The sequence below is a fragment of the Neospora caninum genome, chromosome V, assembly GCF_000208865.1.
Source record: "Neospora caninum Liverpool complete genome, chromosome V".
In the NCBI taxonomy this organism is placed as follows: domain Eukaryota; phylum Apicomplexa; class Conoidasida; order Eucoccidiorida; family Sarcocystidae; genus Neospora; species Neospora caninum.
This window is the reverse complement of record NC_018391.1, coordinates 150,889-168,507: the sequence shown is the minus strand read 5'-3', so window position 1 is coordinate 168,507 and position 17,619 is coordinate 150,889. Positions and strand designations below refer to the sequence as shown.

The 17,619-nt window shown below is 54.6% G+C and overlaps 2 protein-coding genes across 2 annotated transcripts; one reads left to right on the top strand and one right to left on the bottom strand.

Moving 5' to 3' along the window:
* Nucleotides 1-241: 241 nt before the first annotated feature.
* On the bottom strand, nucleotides 242-3,049 carry NCLIV_012440 (conserved hypothetical protein; the record flags this gene model as incomplete). The annotated part of the gene is made up of 6 exons (XM_003881430.1): nucleotides 242-396; nucleotides 665-1,046; nucleotides 1,591-1,720; nucleotides 2,064-2,178; nucleotides 2,546-2,656; nucleotides 2,980-3,049. 6 exons carry the CDS (start codon nucleotides 3,047-3,049, stop codon nucleotides 242-244), a joined length of 963 nt encoding a protein of 320 aa, XP_003881479.1.
* Nucleotides 3,050-9,391: 6,342 nt separating this feature from the next.
* NCLIV_012430 (putative ribosomal protein L15) lies at nucleotides 9,392-16,604 on the top strand (the record flags this gene model as incomplete). Its single annotated transcript, XM_003881429.1, has 7 exons — nucleotides 9,392-10,980; nucleotides 11,692-11,870; nucleotides 12,113-12,870; nucleotides 13,353-13,533; nucleotides 14,299-14,516; nucleotides 15,345-15,862; nucleotides 16,517-16,604. 7 exons carry the CDS (start codon nucleotides 9,392-9,394, stop codon nucleotides 16,602-16,604), a joined length of 3,531 nt encoding a protein of 1,176 aa, XP_003881478.1.
* Nucleotides 16,605-17,619: the final 1,015 nt, after the last annotated feature.

Sequence of the window (17,619 nt, the reverse complement as noted above, 5' to 3'; positions counted from 1 at the left end):
AGACGCTCGCGCAATGGCCGATCCCACTCAGCCTTCTCGCTTCCCTCCTACGCACCGACGCCCAGGGGCAAAGTGCTGGCGCGTATACATGCATGCCTACACGCATACGTATATATATATATATATATATATGCCTATTTACGTGTAGATTCACGTATGCATTCATGTACGGCGCCTCGTTCCCATGGCGGGTCTTTTCCCCGTGCGAAATCCACAGAGGCGCGTGCAACACAACGCCTCCTCAGGGGTAGGTAGGTACACCGCATCCGGCTCCCCCATTCTGCATCACGTAGTGAGGTGTACGTACACCCGAAGCAGCGGCGTCTGAGGGGGCGCCAATCAAGGTGGGGAAACGGGGGTTTTCTGCCGCCGAGTCCCATTCGACAGCAGGCCCAGCTGAAGGCAAGAGAAAACATGACCGAAAGCAGGTGAATAATCATCGCGAGCGCCCCGGCTCACGGAGAGCCGCGGCTGCACGATGAGACGAACCGTTTCACGCCTGTGACCACCCACCCAGGCGAACTTTTTATGGTGCCATAAAAGGGAGAAAGGTACGCTCTCCAAAAACACAAAGCTGCCAACGGAGAGCCTGCTTGGAAGAGGACCGGCATTCCGAGCTGTCTTGGCGGAGTCTCGCACGTCTCGCACCCGCACATCGTCCTACCCGTCGGGAGAGCGCCTCCGTCTCTTTCTGCGCCTCGCTGGTCTCCTGGCGAATAGGGGGAATTCGTCGTGCCCCAGTGAGGGCCGAGATCTCCCTGTTGCGGGGCTACGCCGTCGGCTGCCGGCGCGCCTCTCGAGGCACCTGTCGAAGGCCCGAGGTCCGTGTCCGCGTGCGCCGAGGGCCGTCTCCGGTGCGGGCCAGCTTCGCCCCAGCTAGCCTCGCGGGAGACAGGCCGAGAAGCTCCGTTGGCGAGAGAAGACCGACCAACGCCGCAGTTCGCTTCAGCATGCGGCAGGGGGAGCGGCCGGGGAGCAACGCCACGACGGCCCAGAGACGACTTGGAAAGCGGAGTCGCGATCGGCGCCTCTTGAGCGGCCAGAACCTAACTCGAAGAACGCGAGGAAACACCCAAGGCGGAACAAAAGCGCTGGAGAAACAACAGTGGAAAATACATGGTAGAGAAGAAAAGCCAGCTGCGGCACCGCGTCGGCGACGAAACAACAACCCCGTGTTCGCAAAGTGACAGGAGAGGACTCGCAAAAAAGGGCCTAGTGGCGACGCGGACTCCAGCGAAAACAAAAAAGAGACGCATCTGCACTAGGACAAAACCTGTCGGTTCTCTTGAGCGTTCGGCTCTCACCTCTGAGTCACACGAGAGCCACGAACAAAGCCCCTAGCAACGAGCTGAGGCCACGAGCACCTCTCTCGACTCAAACACTTACATCGATATATATGTATAGGTGGCTGGATGTCTGTACATGCTGGTTCGATTTTCCTCTTGCGCTGCTCCCTCTCTCTAAGAATATGCACATCTTACACTGCCCTCTCTCTATACACAGTTACATATATATATTATAAAAGATATATACATATATATTTCACTTGAAACCCTCTGGAAGGTCTGGGAAAAGGGCTAGCGGGCTCACATGCTGCTGAATGCGTCGGCGGACTGCGGAGAAGTAGCGACACCAGAATTCTTCCTCGGCGAGTTTCGCAGGGACGAGCTTGTAGCGGACGGATCCGAGCGCAGGGACGAGTTCCAACAGGAGAACGGCCCTGCAGAGAAAATGGGGAAGGACGAGAAACGAGGGAACGAAAATAGAGGGAAGGCGAGAAGGGGAGCGGGCCAGGAGAAAAGGACACGAACATAAGAGAGAATGGCAGAGAGAGGGCAAATCCGGGATGTACGAAGAGAGGAAGCGATGCAGGGAACTTTCACGGAGATAAAAAAAAACCGCGAGAAAGGCGGCGAGTCTGCCCACAGACCGCGCTTTCGCGTGGAGTGGAAGCAAAGCTCAGGAGCGACAGAGAGGATCGACGTGTGTGCAACAGCGCCAACATATTCTCTTCTTTTTCGCCAGTGTCCACGAGAGCGCTGTTGTTTCACACAGACCCGTACCACTCGACGAAGACGCCGTCCTCTGTGAACGAGAACTCGCCGCTGTTCCGAAAGGCTTCATCCGCGGGGCAGCACGCGAGAAAGGTGCTTGGATCGGCTGTCAGTTCTGCGACGTCTGCAGAAAACAGGAGAGACGGGAAAAAACAACGACGCATCAGAGAAGGTTCAGGGAAAGACTCGGCTCGCACGCGACGCGTGGTCGGGCAGAGGGAGAGACAGCGGCGACAGGAAAAGCGCCGGAGAGCCGCGAGAGAGGAAAAAACGCAGGCCACGGCTTTTGCTGCCGCGGTGTCTGCGCGGGAGAACTCTCCCAGGGGCTGAGGTTGCTTGCAGCGCCATGAAGTTTCGGTTCGCAGTTACCAAGATCCTTTCTGCCTTTCGCACAGAGACGTGTGGAGCGCACAAGGAACACAGTAGAGGACGCATGAAGAGCGGAGGCCGGCAAGGAGAGAGACGACAGAAGAAAGCGCGTGTCGCCGCACCTGCTTTGATGTCGGAGAGATTCCACGTGAAAACGGCGTCGGCGGGAATGCGCTCGCACGCCCACTGCACGAGGAAGAACCACGGGTACTCTGCGTCTTGGTAGTTCTGGCCTGCACAGAGTGTACAGACACCCGCGCAGCGCAATAGTCTCAGACAACCAGGACCTTTGCTGCCCCTGGCGCACGCAGATGCTCCACAGAAGAAAGAAAGGTGAGAAGAGACAGAGGACAAAAGAGAGAGGAGACGAGGGAGGAGAGAAGAGAGGAGAGAAAAGAGCAAAAAGAGGTAGGAGAGACAGAAGATGCTCAGAAAGAAAACGCGAGAGAAAAGAGCGAGAGGTCCATGCGTTCCAAACTGTACAACACAGATTTATATCGCTACGCAAGGACTGGCCAGAAGACGGCGGGGAGATCAAGGCCCCATGCAAACTCACCGTTCAATTCGCGGAGCTCTCGCGCTTCGTGGTCAGCCCGCAGGCTGTCTGTACTCTCGGATGCGCCCATCGTTCTTGCGCAGGGCGAGGAAAGTGGGAGAATGCACCCGGAAAAGCCGAGAAAAAGAAGGAAAGGAGAGCACGGAGAACCAGAAGACGAGCAAGGAAAGCACACGAGTGCGCTGACGCGCGGAGAGGGAGTGTACAGACGCCACAGAGATGACGACGCGCGGAGAGGGAGTGTACAGACGCCACAGAGATGACGACGCGCGGAGAGGGAGTGTACAGACGCCACAGAGATGACGACGCGCGGAGAGGGAGTGTACAGACGCCACAGAGATGACGACGCGCGGAGAGAACGGAAGAGACACGAAAAACGGGAACTGACACAGGCGGGAGAGAGCTTGAATGAGGAGAGAGAGAGACAGAACGGACGGAACAGTGGGAGATAAACGACAGAGAGGAAGAGAGGGCCAGACTCTCGGGAAAGCAGACAGAGACAGAGAAACAGCTAGAGAGACACAAGCAGAGACAGGGAAGGGGTTTCCGTTAGAGAGACCAACAGGATCGAAGAGGAAAGCGCGGACGTGCTCCAGTCAGGAAAGTTTTATCCCGAGCTCACAGACGGCTTCCTTTCGCTTTGCTGTTCCTTTCCAGGTTCAGAGGATTTACGCACGGAGAGCTCTCCAGAAAGGAGAGGCGACGGCTGTAGAAAGCATCCAGTTGCTCCAAATGCGCCTCTCTCGAGGTCCCAAACGCACTGAAGGGGGAAAAAGGCAGGAAGGAAAAGAGCAGAAGAGAGGAAGAGAGAGCTCGAAGAGGACGAGTCCCGACGCGCCGTCGACGTCTGGCGGCACTGTATGTCTTTCGCGTCAAGGAAGGAAACGAGCGAAAGTTTTGTCTCCCTGACGAAACTCTCAGGAAACAAAGGTGCGTGATTTGAGAAAGGCTGTTCGCAGAAACACATCGCTTTCTTGCCTGTGCACCTCTGCAGCGCCAAGAAGCTCGAGAGCACCACTCGTGACCTTGAAGAGGAAGAAAAAAGGACGAGGAACAAGAGAGAAGGAAGAAGAACGAGAAAGAAGAGAGAGAAGAAGGACGAGGAAGAAGAGAGAGGGAAGAAGGACGAGGAAGAAGAGAGGGAAGAAGGACGAGGAAGAAGAGAGAGGGACGAAGGACGAGGAAGAAGAGAGGGAGAAGAAGGACGAGGAAGAAGAGAGGGAGAAGAAGGACGAGGAAGAAGAGAGGGAGAAGAAGGACGAGGAAGAAGAGAGAGAGAAGAAGGACGAGGAAGAAGAGAGGGAGAAGAAGGACGAGGAAGAAGAGAGAGGGAAGAAGGACGAGGAAGAAGAGAGAGGGAAGAAGGACGAGGAAGAAGAGAGAGGGACGAAGGACGAGGAAGAAGAGAGAGGGAAGAAGGACGAGGAAGAAGAGAGGGAAGAAGGACGAGGAAGAAGAGAGAGGGACGAAGGACGAGGAAGAAGAGAGGGAGAAGAAGGACGAGGAAGAAGAGAGGGAGAAGAAGGACGAGGAAGAAGAGAAAAAGGAAAGAACGAGACGGAGATTGTTGGAAGATAGGACACGCCCGCGCCTGCAGGAGAGTACGGCGACATTGACGTAACGGCACGAGTCGTAGCGCAGAACGCCTCTGTGCAGGTCGAGCAAAACTCAAGAGAGAGGCAAGGGCACAAAACAGAGAAAAGCGCACATGTCCCGTTCACGTGGACGGCAGCGTTTTTTCGACTGCAGCATGTTCAGCTCGCCGCCGATGGTGAACAGTGATACCTGGAGACGTCTCTCTCTCTGCCCCCAGGTGGAGCAAAGCTCTCCCGGCAAGAAGTCCTCCCTTCTCTCCCTTGACGCAGAAATCGCCAAGAAATGCTTCTTCCAAAACTTAACGAGAAACCTACACGGAAACCGGTACGAGGTCCCTGCGTGTCTCTACGCCTCGGGAGAAGACACAGCTTCACGATTGCTGTCCCTCCAGCTGGTCTTCGCGTTTCGCATGCACCCGTCTTTTCCCTTTTCCCCATGATCTGCATTCGTTGTTCCATGCTACGTTCCTGCAGAGAATGCGCAATTTCTCCTTTTTCTTCTCTTTTACGCAGCTGCGTAGAGACAGTTTTTTGCTGCACTAAAGAGGTACACAGTCGGGAACACGCTCCAGATGGCCGTTGCCCCCGACGCCGCGCAAGCGACACTACAGTTCTTGTCGTGTCTTCCAGGTTCCGCATACTCGACCAGAAACCGCGTCCTATCCTCTTCCCGTTAAATACAGAGAAAAACCACATGTTGACAGAGCCAAGAAGCTCCTGGCTGTTTTTTCGGGACAAAAAAGCGCCGCCTGGAGATCGCTTCTCACCTCCCGCTCTGCGTGGTGGTGAGTGCTGGAGAACCACCCGCCATGCCAGTGCGATGTGCAAATTTACTTGCTCTGTTGTTTGCATCTTCTCTTTCTCTCTTTCTTTCTCTTTCCTCTTTGTGTCTCTCTCTCATTTTCTGTCTCTCTCGTCTGTGTCTCTCTCTGGTATCTCTGCTGGCTTGAGGTTCCTTTCTTGTCTCTCGCTTTCTTCGGACGTCTCTTTCTCGTCAGATCTCCCTCCATCCAGTCTCCGGCCTCCCATACACGTCCCTCACACAGCCTCCGGCCCCTTTTCTCTTTCGCACTTCTTCCCGGTCAGAGAGTTCGCCCAGCGGTGCACCACATCACGTTAGTGTTGCCAGAAGACTGGTCTAGAATAGGAGCTCGTCCGTCCCCCTGTCTTCAAGGAACCCAGCCTAGTATATATATATATATATATATATCTGTAGATACGTGTAAATACGAATGTGGATCTACATATACATAAAGTTGTACTTGTGGGATTGCTGACACAAAAGCGTGTAAACTTGCCATGGGAAGTCCCAACTGCGGAGCCGTGAGTAGGGAGAAACCGAAACAAGGCAAGAGCACAGTCCTCAGCTGCATGCTTACATAAACATATGCATCTATACATGATACAAATATATGTATATATATGCATGCAAATAAGTGACTGTAAATGCCATATCCTTTTATCCCTAGAGGCATGCAGCGCATCCTTTGAGGTGCTTTGTTTTTCTGTTGAAACTGAAGACTGACTCTTTTGGAGGCCGATCGAGGGCAGCTTTGGACTGCAGAGAGGGGAAACAACGCAGAAGATCCACCTTTCTAAGTCCGAGGAAAGGCGACAGAACGCAGGTACAGAGGGAAGGTTTTGGAGATGGAAACGCATGCAAATCCACAGAGACATCTAGGGAGACATAGAGTCGTACGCCTCTAACGACGGGAGAGCTTCCCGAAGGCGCACGAGAACAAAGGAGACAGCAACAAGACAAGCCAGGAAAGAAAGGACTGACTTGATGAGAGGCTTAGAGAAAGGAGAGAAAAGGAGAAAACAGGAAAGAAAGACCTGACAGCACCCCAGAGTTCCGATGGAGATACAGGACGAAGGCAGAGAATCTTTCTTCGTTGATGTTTTCTGTTTTTTGAGAGTCTTTCCTACAAAACGGGCAAAAAGCTGCACCCAGTAACAAAATCTGTCAACCCTCCGCATGCGACACTGAGCGGAGAAGCAGAGCTCCAAGTTTCGCAAATCTCGGGCGAGAGGCCAGGCATCCGGTTCTGTTCTGGGAGATACAGAAACACTCTACAAAGCTTTGTTACAAATTCGATATACGAGACAAACGAAATTGCCGTACAGCGCATCAGGTGTCGGCATTCACCATTCAGTGCGTTGTTTCGTCTTTTCGCGTGTATTGAACGGGTCACATGTTAGATCTACATCTCTTTACTTTTATCCGCTGTCGACATATATGTCTTCTATCTGCTATCCATATAAATTCACGTGTCTACACTGCTGTTAGCGAACCTATACCCACTCCGATCTACCAAGATCTACGTAGTTGTCTATCTCTCTGTCTATATGACAACAAAAAAGTGGCTACACATACATATATCTATATACATATGCGAGGGTTAAAGCATATGCACAGCTACATACTTGCCGCTATCGATAAGAAATATCCAACATATCGATGAATTTGTGCGGGATATGTTTCTTGAACATTGTTTTGAATGTCGACATAAGGCTTGCCCCTTCGTTTTTGTCGATTTGCACTCTTTCCTTCGAACTCATCCAAAAGCCCAATCGGTTGCGCGGAAAAACCCAGTTCGGCGCCCCAGCCACAACGGAGACAGGAGACTCGCCATGTCTCTGTTGTTGCTCGAGGAGACATACTGGGGCGGCTTCGCCTCCTCACTCGCGTCACCACCCAAGTGAAGCCTTTCCGCGGCGACAGGAAAAAGCAAATAGAGGGAAAACGCGTCCGACTGACAAATGTTTGGCGTTCCGTCGCCTCGCTCTCTTTGCCAACCGGAGGGTCGAGCGACTTCGCCAGAGGGAGGAGACAGACAGAAAAGACCCGCTTTTTCTCATCTCTCCTACGGACGCACTCTCTCTTGCTTTTAGGAGGCGTTTGGTCTCGATCAGGTTTCCTTTTCTCCTTCTCTCTTCGCTCTTTTGCGCCAAACCGACCTGAGTGCAGCAGGCCGTGGAAAGAGAAAAGGCATTTGTCTTTTTCTGGGGGACTGCATGCACAGAGTTTTGGGGTCTGCCTCGCTCCGTTCGAGTTTTCGATTCTGCCGCCAGCAAGTGTCTCGATGTTTCCCGCCACTGGTGAATCTTTCCCTTCCAAGCTTGTGTGACACATCGAATTCGCAGTTCTTTTATGCTCCCTTCTTTCCTTTTCTCACCTTGTTTCTCTCGGCGAAGTTTCGCACGACTCTCCAGTGTCTCGTCGTTTCTCCTTTGCGAAACCATCCTTGAGAAAGACAATCGCTTTCCTTCCTTTTTCGCGATCTTCTCCTTCGTCTAGTTAACGCGAAACTGTAGTGTGTGGACAAAGCTCTCAGGCGCTGCGCAGACCACAGACACCAAGGCCGAGAAGACAAACAGGCAGGAAGCGACAGGACAAAGACACGGGGAAAGAGAGGACTATGCTGTGTCGTGAACAATCTGCACATACACCGGATGCTTTTCCCTTTTTTGTGGCTGGTCGCCCTCGATCTTCCGGCTCTCCTTGGGGCTGAGAGAGTTTCAGCAACTGCGCAGGCACACTGCTCTCTCAGAGACAGACCGCGTCTCCCGAAGAAAAGGATTTCGGGTGAATCGCAGGCGCCTTTTTACCCCTCTTTTGAAAAGACCTGCCACTGACCGCGAAGCGTCGGGGGGAATGCGGACGCGGACACGAGGCAGCCGCTGCCTGCGTGGAAAAAACCGCCAAGACACGCCTTTCGCTGTGGACCTTCGTGTCGAGAAGAAAAATGCAGATCTCTCGACACAAGTCTCTCCGTTTCTGACGACGCTGCGGCGCCGTCTTTGTATCCTGATCCTTCTCTCCATCTCTCCACATTTACTCCTTCTCTCTTGTCTCCCTCGTCTCTCGCCTTGGTCCCGCGTGTTTTCTCTCTCTCTTCGCTCCTTCGCCCTATCGTTGTGCTGTTCGTATGTCCTTCTCCCCTGTCTCTTTCTTCTCGCTGTTCAGCTGTCTCTTCTGTTTCTCTCTCCTTTCGCGCCTCGGGTGTCTCCTTCGTCCACCACCACCGTCTTTTTTCGGCCGTTCCTCGTTCGTCGCTCTTTTCTTTCTCCTTTCCTTTTTTAGGCTCGCCGACGCGAAGCGTCTGCCATGTCGCGCTCCTCTCCTGCCTGGTCTCGGGTGTCGCCTTCTCTCGTTGTTTTCTCCTTCTTCTTTCCAGTTCCCTCTATCCCTTCCGTGGCGGGGCCAGCGCTGGTGTCTCTTCCTCGCCACTCCTTTTGAGTCTCCCCCCTTTTTCCCGACTCCCCTGGCGTGTGAACGCGCGAGGGGAACGGCCGCCGCAGCAATTCCCTCAACCAGGTCTTCGCCGAAAATGAAGAAAAAGAAAAAGGGACGAAGGCGAGTGCTTCGCCTCGCCACTGCATGCTTTCTTCTCGCCTTCCTACCCTGTCTCTCTTTCCGTGCCGACGCGCTCGCCTGCTCCTCAACCACGCGACACCCTTCTCCCCGTTTGCCTGCTGGCCGCTCTATCTCTCAGACGGCCTGTGAGTTTTCTCCTCTCTCGCCTTTCCCCTCTTCTTCTCGGTCGCAATTTCTTTCATCTCCTCAATTCTCTTTGTCATCTCTTCCTCTTGCTCTCACCGTCCCGTATCCGCATGCCTCTCCCTCTTCAGCAACCTGCTCGTCTTCTCTTCCGTCTTTCTTGCTTGCCTCGAGAAGTCTTCTCGTGTCTGTCTCGCGTGCCGTCTCTTCCCTGCGTTGTTTCTCGCGGGGTTCTGCCGCGTGCCTTCCTGAGAGTTCCGCTCAAACGGAAAACGCCGCTTTGCGGTGTCTTCCTGGCCGGAAAGTCTTGCAAATGGAACATTTCTCCGTCGGGACAAACCGTCACGTTGAACTTTGCAAGCGAGAGGGTGGCTGGGCGAGGACTCGCTTCGATGCAGCGCCCACCGCTGCTGGCTTTGAACGTCCGGCGAGTGTCTATACACTCGACACTTCGACCTCGTTTTCTTCTTTGCTTCCCCGCGTAGCTTCGCGACTTTTCTCGTCCTTCCGTCCCGTCTCTGGCTTGCCTGCCTTCGCTTTTCCCTCTCTTCCAGCCCGCCGTTTTTGCTCTCATGTCTCCGCTCTTGGCGCTTCACCTTCCTCCCTCGGTGCCTCGTCACCTTCTTCCTCCGCTCCTGCCTGCACTGCTCCTTCGTCAGCTGAGGCCTCTCCTTCATCTGAGACTTCTTCTCCGTCGTCTTCGTCGTCGGAGGCTTCTTCGTTTGATTACTTTTTTCATCCGTTGACATCTCCGAAGCATTATTTGTCTGCGCAGTTTCCGTCGTCTTCTTTGTTTCTGCGTTTGATCTCTTTGCTTCCGCCGGCGCCTTCCCCGGCGTCTCCGAACTACCGCGAGAGAAAGAAGGAGCGGAAGAAGGAACGGAAGAAGCACTTTCGCCTCCGCACACTCATCCAGGACAAACTGCGTGCGCGGCACGAGAACGTTTTCCTGTTTCGCCACAGCCACGACCCGTCGCTGGTCGCGGAGAGCGACGCGAAGAAGAACATAGTCATTCATCCGATCTTTCGCTCGGTGGAGGCGACCTTTCAGAAGAAACGCCTCAGGGAGCGAAGAAAGGCGCTTCTGAGACGAGAAGCAGCGCTCGAAACGGAGATGGAGAAACGCGCAGAGTCAGGGGAAAGAGACCTCACGGCCCAAGAAGAGCGGCAGGCGGTGACGGCGGCAGAATCGCAAAGAGGCGACCGCGAGGAAGGCGAAGAAGCCAGAGGAAAGGAAGGGCTGACAGTCGGGGACTGTGTCGACGACGGCGAAAACGCGAGAGAAGATGCGGGTCTCTCTTCTGGAGAGCCTCCGGCTGACAGCGAGGCGCTTGTGGGGACAAACCCAGAGCGCGACGGCGAGGAGATTGCAAACAAGACAGATGCGGAGCTGGCGAGAGACTTGGAAGAAACACGGCGAGCGAGACTTCGCTTGGAGCAGGTTCTCGCTCAGGTGGCTGCAGTCGAGGAACGCGCGACGACAGATTTGAACGCGAAGACGACTAACAAGAAAGGGACAAATCCCTCGCGTCCTGTCAAGAGACAGACGGATGTGCTCAGCCGCTGCGAGTCTGAGAGTGGAGAAGAAGGCGGAATCTTCCGCATTCACAAGATCGTCGCGGACGCCGAAAAGGAAGCAGAGCAAAGAGAGATAGGAGAGACAGGAGAGAAAAAGGAACCTGTGCATCGCTTCCGCCACAAATGGGAAATGGACCCGTCTTCGTCGTATCGACGAAAAGTGCTCGAGAGACGCGGTCTCGTGGCGATGCCTCTGTCGAACGCCGTGCCCGAGGAAGGCGAAGGCGCAGACGACGATCTCGTTCCTCTCACTGACGAAGAGGCAGCAGCGTACTACGCACAGGCAGAAGACCTCGGGAAAGAAGCGAGGAGGCTCAATGCCAAGTAAGAGCCGGGAGAAGAAGAGACAGAGAGCAAGAGAAAGGAAGAGAAGGAGAGAGGATCCAGAGGGCAAGAGAAAGAAAAGGAGAAAGAGAGGGAAAGAGAGACAGGAAGAGAGACAGAAAGAGAGAGAGGAGAAAGAGAGAGACGGAGAAAGAGAAAGAAGGAGAAAGAGAGACAGAGAGGGGACGGAAGCGGTGCGGGGAGAACATAGAGAGATGAGAGAAGGCTATGTGTTAGCGGAACAGAGAGAAGAAAAGGATAAAGCTGCAGGAGAAAGAGGGGATGCAAGAAGACGAAGACAGAAAGGAGAGCGAGAGGTTGGAGGTTCGCTCTTGATGCGTTCCCGTGGTGCCCGAAACGCGAGGCGGAGAGGCTGCCGGAAATCTCGCGACTACCACCGGCTGGAGGGGCAAGACCACAAACCACACGGAAAGCCGAGAAGAGCCAAAGACGCGACAGGAACAGGAATCACTTGTTTTCTGAACTGAGCGCACGGGACGGAAGGAACCCGGAGACCGTTGGGGAACGGAAGCGTTGTCTCCTCGTTCTCTTCATGTGCGTCGACGGGTAGTTTCTTTTCCCTCCGTGGTGTTCTTCCCCATGCTGTCGCGCTAAAATCAGCCTCCATCACCCACTAAAGGTTGCGTTGTCTCTGTGTCTTTCTGTTTCTTTCCCTCTTCTCGGGGCACGCTGTTTCGGCCCCCCTGGCAGAATGCTGCATCTCTCGCAGAAGCTTCTCGCTCGCATCTACGTGATTGAGCAGGACCAGTCGATATCCTTCGACGAAAGAATGGTTCGCATGGCGCCGCTGAGGAAGGAGTTGCAGCGGGTCCAGCGGCCGTACCACAAAATGTTCATTTGTCTCCTCAAAGAGAGAGATCGACGAGCCGGTACGGAGTCCTCGTGGCCTTCTTGGAAAGGGGAAAGGGGGTGTATATCCAAACGAAAAACGCTCTCTGTAGACTTTCCAGTCGATCAGCGAGGCGGGCGCGTGCGCTCGTTTTCTCAGGCGTGCATGTCTTGTTTCCTGTGTGCGCGTTCTTCAGCTGCCGCTTGCCTGTTTCGTCCTTGCGTCTTCTTGTGGAGCTCTCATCCGTTCCTCTCTGGTGTTGTTTGTGTGTTCTTCTCTCAGGGGCGCCTTCGCTAGAGTACACCGTCGACAATCCTCTCCTGCCGCCGCCTGACGAAGCTCTCCAGTCTGGGCCTTCGTCGCCTGCGCCGTCTCCGTTCTCTGCGCCGTCTCCGTTCTCTGCGCCGTTTGTTCGGCCGCCCGAGCAGCGGAACGAAGCGTGGACGAGGAAACTTTCGCGGGAGACGCCAATAGTGCCATTCTACAAGAGAGACCATCCGCCGCAAGAGGACGCGAACGGGGGCGGAGCACAAGAGACGCTTGACGCTCCCGGAGGAGACAGCCCAGACAGCGCAGATCCACGCGAACAGAGAAACGTCCGCATGACACCAGGCACCGACAAGAACCACTCCACTTCTTTGTCGTCTGTCGCCGGAGCGAGGCCGACTGGAGAGGCGCCTTCTCAGGTGAAATCCCGCCGGCTGTTTGAAGCGCCTTATCCCGAAGACGATTCACATCTGCCTGTTGCCCCGCCCCAGGCTCCGCCCGTCTTCCAGGAACTCGTGTGGAACCTCAGCGCCCCCAAGTGCTGGGCGGGCGCCTTCTATGTACGGTCGCCGGGGGCCCAGATCGGAGACAGCACGGCCGGAGACCCAGGAGACACCGAAGGCAGCGGAGCGCGAGACGCGAGAGAAGAAACGGGGAGAATGACGCCGGAAGAAGAAGAGAGACAGCGGAGAGAGGAACGAAAGTTCTTCGGGAGATGGTGGACCAAGAAACAGCGCATGCTGGCAGAAGGCCAGCCCAACTTCGAGTGGACGGTGAGCAGAGATTCGCAGAGACGAAAGTTCCGCGTTTCGTAATCGCATTCGCCGTGCCTGCCTCAGGCTTGGAATTTGATCTCGGGAAAACAAACCTCGCCGGCATCCACAAACATAGCATCGAGGTCGAGACCTGCAGATATATATATATATATATATATGCATCGTTCCACCCAAGTCTATCTGCCTATCGACTCGATTTACGCATCTCTCTCTCCGTATAAATGTATATATATATATATATATATAGGTAGATATTTCTGAGGCGATAGCTGTTTATGTCCCTCTCGATGTGTCGAAGCGTCGCTCTCTCCCTCTGCCTGCCTCATTTTTTTTGTTTTCTCTTTTTCTTTCTCGCAATCTCTATCTTTCGATCGCTTGCGTTTTCTAACTTTCCCGCCGTAGCAGGTGCATGCTCCTCTTTTCCCTTTGTCTCATTCGCTTTCTCCCGGTTGGCGTTGCTCTTTTGTCTTTGCGCGCAGTTCACTGCGCTTGGCGAAGGCCGCCGAACTGGAGAGTATTTCTTCGGCTTGGACAACATCCTCAAATGTCGCAGAAAAAGAAGAAAGCGTCTCGGGCGCGGAGACGCGAGTGGGAAAGGAGGCTCGGCAGGACGAGGCACGAAAGGCCAGAAATCCCGAAGTGGCGGCAGCATTCCTTTGAGTAAGCGTCGTGACTACACATACCTATATTTGTATATCTAGGTATATATATATATATATATGCATATATGTATATGTATATATATAGGTATATATGTGTATATGTATGTGCATGTATATGCATATGTAGACCTATGTAATACCTATAAGCAGTAGATGTTCATTGCTGGCGTGCTGGAGTATAGAACTGTGCAGACAAAAATACTTGTGGATGAAGCTGCTTTCAACATTGCGTAGCTCCGCCGATTCCCCCTTTCTCCTCTTGCATCGGGCCCCGGCGAGAACGTGTGTGAGGGGTGCCGAGTTTGTTGACGGCGTTCAACGCTAGAGAGACGTCGGCCCTTTTTCGGGGCTGCAGAATCTGGCGACAGCGCCGTGCTTTCCAGCTCGAGGAGCGACTGTCGTCACAGGAACAGAGAAATGCATCTGTTCGCCTCGTCTGGCCATGTCTGTTGGCGACTCGTGAGAGGGCTCACTCTGCGCTGTCGCCTTCGACAAAGGCCCGTTCTCGATGCGTATAAAAGCGATTCTGGCGGGCGCCGATCAAAACCGCAGTGGGGGTGCGGGTGAAAGAGGGCGAAACCAATGGAGTTTGAGAAGCGCGAGGCGCGAACGAAGAGAGACCGGAGCTGGCCCACTTCTCTCTTTTCATTTCTATCTTTTTTTCTCTCTCTTTTCCTTTCTTTTCTTTCTTTTCTTTCGTTTCTTTTCTTTCGTTTCTCACTTTTTTCTCTGCCTGCAACCGTGTTGACTTGGCCTCTTTCAGGCTTCGAGGGCGGGCAGATGCCGCTCTACCGCAAACTGCCAAAGTTCGTGGGTCGGCCGCTGGGCCCCGCACACCAGGAAAAATATCGAAAATATCCTTTCCAGTTGATCCGCCTTCCGCAGCTGAACGTGATGAGCGACGGAGACACCTGCGACTGGCTAACGCTCCGAGAGCGGGGCGCCGCCCTCGGAAGGTTCAAAAGGGACTGCCCCGTCAAGGTGAGGCGTCTGCGACTCTCTGCAAAAGCGCGGAGTTTCGTTCGCTTCTGGGCTTTTTGCGTCGGGCGCTTCGTTTAATTGCGCTCGCGGCTTCTTTTGCCTTGGCGTTTTTTGACCTTCTCCGCGATCAACCGTTCTTCACCCCGAACTGTATTTCGCAGATGGACAGAGCCCCCTAACAGCCCGCTCTCGCGCGCCTTCCTCAGTCTCGTTTTGTTTCGCAGCTCTCCTCTTGCGCTCCCCCTCGCTCTCTCTCTCTCGCTCCCTTGATTGCGTCTCTTCAATTTTCGTGCTTTGCGTCCGTTGAGATTGAAGATGCCCCTCTCCGGTGGCTGTCTTCTTCGTGGGTGCAGGTTGTCGGGCCCTCGCTGAAGAATGTGACTCGAGCGAAGGAAGGCGCCGACCTCACTGTTCGCAATTTAATCGTCAAGGCAAGTTTCTCTCTCCTGTGTCCTGCCGTCTCCCCGTTCGCCTTAGGCCTCTCTCCCAAGTTCCCCCCCTCGCTGCCGCCGTCCTCCTGCGTCCACTGTTTCTTCTGTCTTTTGTGCTCTGTTCTTCTTCCCTGTATCCTTCCTCCTGTTCTTCCCCCTAATCTTCCTCTTGTGTTCCCTCTTGTTTTCCCTCTTGTTCTTCCTCTTGTTCTTCCTCCTGTTCTCCCTCTTGTTCTTCCGCTTAAACCCTTCCTCGCCAGGCACTCAGTTTCGCCGTATGCTTCACCCAGTTGTGTTTTGGGTCTTTTTCCGTGTATCTGGTTTTCGTTTTGCCTCGAGAAGACTCCCCCCCGGCCAAGGACTGTCCCCGCGTATCTCTCCGCGTTCTCTTTTCCAGGCTCACGCGTTTACCAAGACTGCAGCGCGCGCCATCATCGCCCTGGGCGGGAGGTGCTTGCTGCTGCAGCGGCGCACGCAAGATCGGGTAGTCGCGGAGTACAACCCAGACTACGTGCCTCCGAAGAAGAGCGCGAAGAGAGACGCTGAGACGGAGACAGCAGGGGACGACGTGGAAGACAGCGAGAGACCGCTTCAGCAACTCGCGCGCCTGCGCCGTCGCGTACTCTCTCTGCAGCTCCAAGGGCTGACGAAACTGCTGCGCGAACACCGAGGAAGGTTACAGAGGACTGCGCACCCGACGAAAAAGAGGAGAAGGAGAGTCCTGAATTTGGCGTCACGCATCGACCGACTTCAGGCCGAGCTTGAAGACCTAACAGAGGAGGAACGAGACAACGAAGGAGAACAAGAGGGAGAAGAAGGAGGACAGAAAGAAGAAAAGCTGGTTGTGTTGAGGAAGGTCCCGCGGCGGTTCGTCTACCCTGGCAGGCTTCCGCCGAAACAGAGAGATCTTCTCAGGTGAGAAACGGAGCGAAGAAATCCTGTCTTTGGACTTGCCGAGCTGGACGTACCGCTTCTGGACGGCTGCTGTTCGGGTTTTTGCCTCTCGGGTCCTGTGTCTCTCCAGGGGTGGAAGTAGTGGCGCTAGAGCCTTCCTGGTCACTTTCCTGGGTTTTCAATCCCCCGCCTGCACTCCCGTTGGCTCTCTCTCCCTGCATCGCGAAGGCGAAGAGAGCCGAGCTTCTTCGTTTTTGTGCCGACACTTGTCCCTCTCGTCGGTCGACTTTGTGTGCCGTCTCTCGGTGCTTGCCCCACCTTCCCGGCCTCCTCTGTCTGTTTTTTTTCTGTCGCTCCTGATCTGACGGTCTGGAGACTGCATTTCCGCGCTTCGTCTGGCGTGCAGCGTGGGCGTGCCGCGGACGAAAGACGAAGCTTTTTCCGTGCGTTTCTCTTTTCCACGCTGTGTGTCGCGGAAAGAGCAGCTGCGTCCTGCTGGCGCTGCCCGCGTACAGCTGAGGTGCGAGGATCCACGTGCCTCGGTCCCGCGTACGTCGTCAGTGAAGTTCACACTCTTTTCTCTCTCTTCTCTCTGTCGTTTTTCTCCGGTTTCTTTTTTTTCTTCCGTTGGACGTGCGCGTTTTTCGACTCTCGTGCGTCTGGGTGTGTGCACAGGTGGCGGCGATTCCTCATGAAGAAGCGGCGAGAAGCGCGAGAGCGCGAACTTTTCTCTGACGCGCCACAAGCGAAGGAAGACGCGTGAGCCTCGACAGAGAGGACGAACGAGTGGGGAGAGGCGAGCGAAAGAAGACGCGTCTCTCAGTTGAATGAGACCGCCCAGGAAGGCAGACAGAGCAGATTCAAGCATGCATCCAGAGCGGACTCCCCCGAAAATGCAGCCAGTCGAACAAGAGAAAACCAACACCTCTCCAGAGGAGACACGGAAGCAAAAATGGACGAGAGACGGGGAAACGAAAAAGCAGCCGCGGTTGACGAGGGCCTTCGACAGGCAACTCCTGCAGAGGCGAACTCGCTTTTCTACAGGCGCCTCTTTTGCCTCCGGCGAGAAACAGAACCGCGAGAGATGCGACAGCGCGATACGGCAGAAGAGGAGCAAAGAGAGAGAGCGCTCGCCTCCATCGGGCATACCAGCCTCGCACATCGTAGAGGGAGAAAACTCGTGGGAAATTCTCGCACGTTTTCCGCTGGATCGCATGCGCTCACGTGGACCTTCGCTCCGTGTGGAGTCTGTGGAAACTTTTCTGGACTCGGGATTTTCAGAGTTTTTTAGGTGCTGTCTCAGTTTGCTCGTAGATTCGTTTAAAAAAGATAAGACGCACTGCCTGTCTTGAACAGTCGCCGTTTCGGAGTGATGGAGGGAACACGTGTTTGAACTCTCGCAGCCGCTGTTGCCGCCAAACCTGGTTATGTCTGCTGACCCGCCGAGGGTTTGGCGATCGGTCCAGCGCAGGGGACACAGAAAAACGGAGAATGCAGAGCACTCAAGTCTCTGAAGAGAGCTTTACGTGGACCGAGCTTGACGCGAGAAAGGAGACAAAAGAGACCAAAGGGGCATCGTTTTTCAGGCTTTTCCCTAAAGCTAGACGATCTTTGCCTAGACACACGTGGAGACCTCTGGCTGTGTCGCATCGAAGGACACGTGGGAAAACCGTTTCTTCTCTGAAACGAGGTGCGTTTCTTTCTAGCGCGTTCCTGCCGACGGTTCACGCTCGGCCGCTATAGGTGGACGGGCCCGTTGAGCCTCGCGCGGCTCTCTG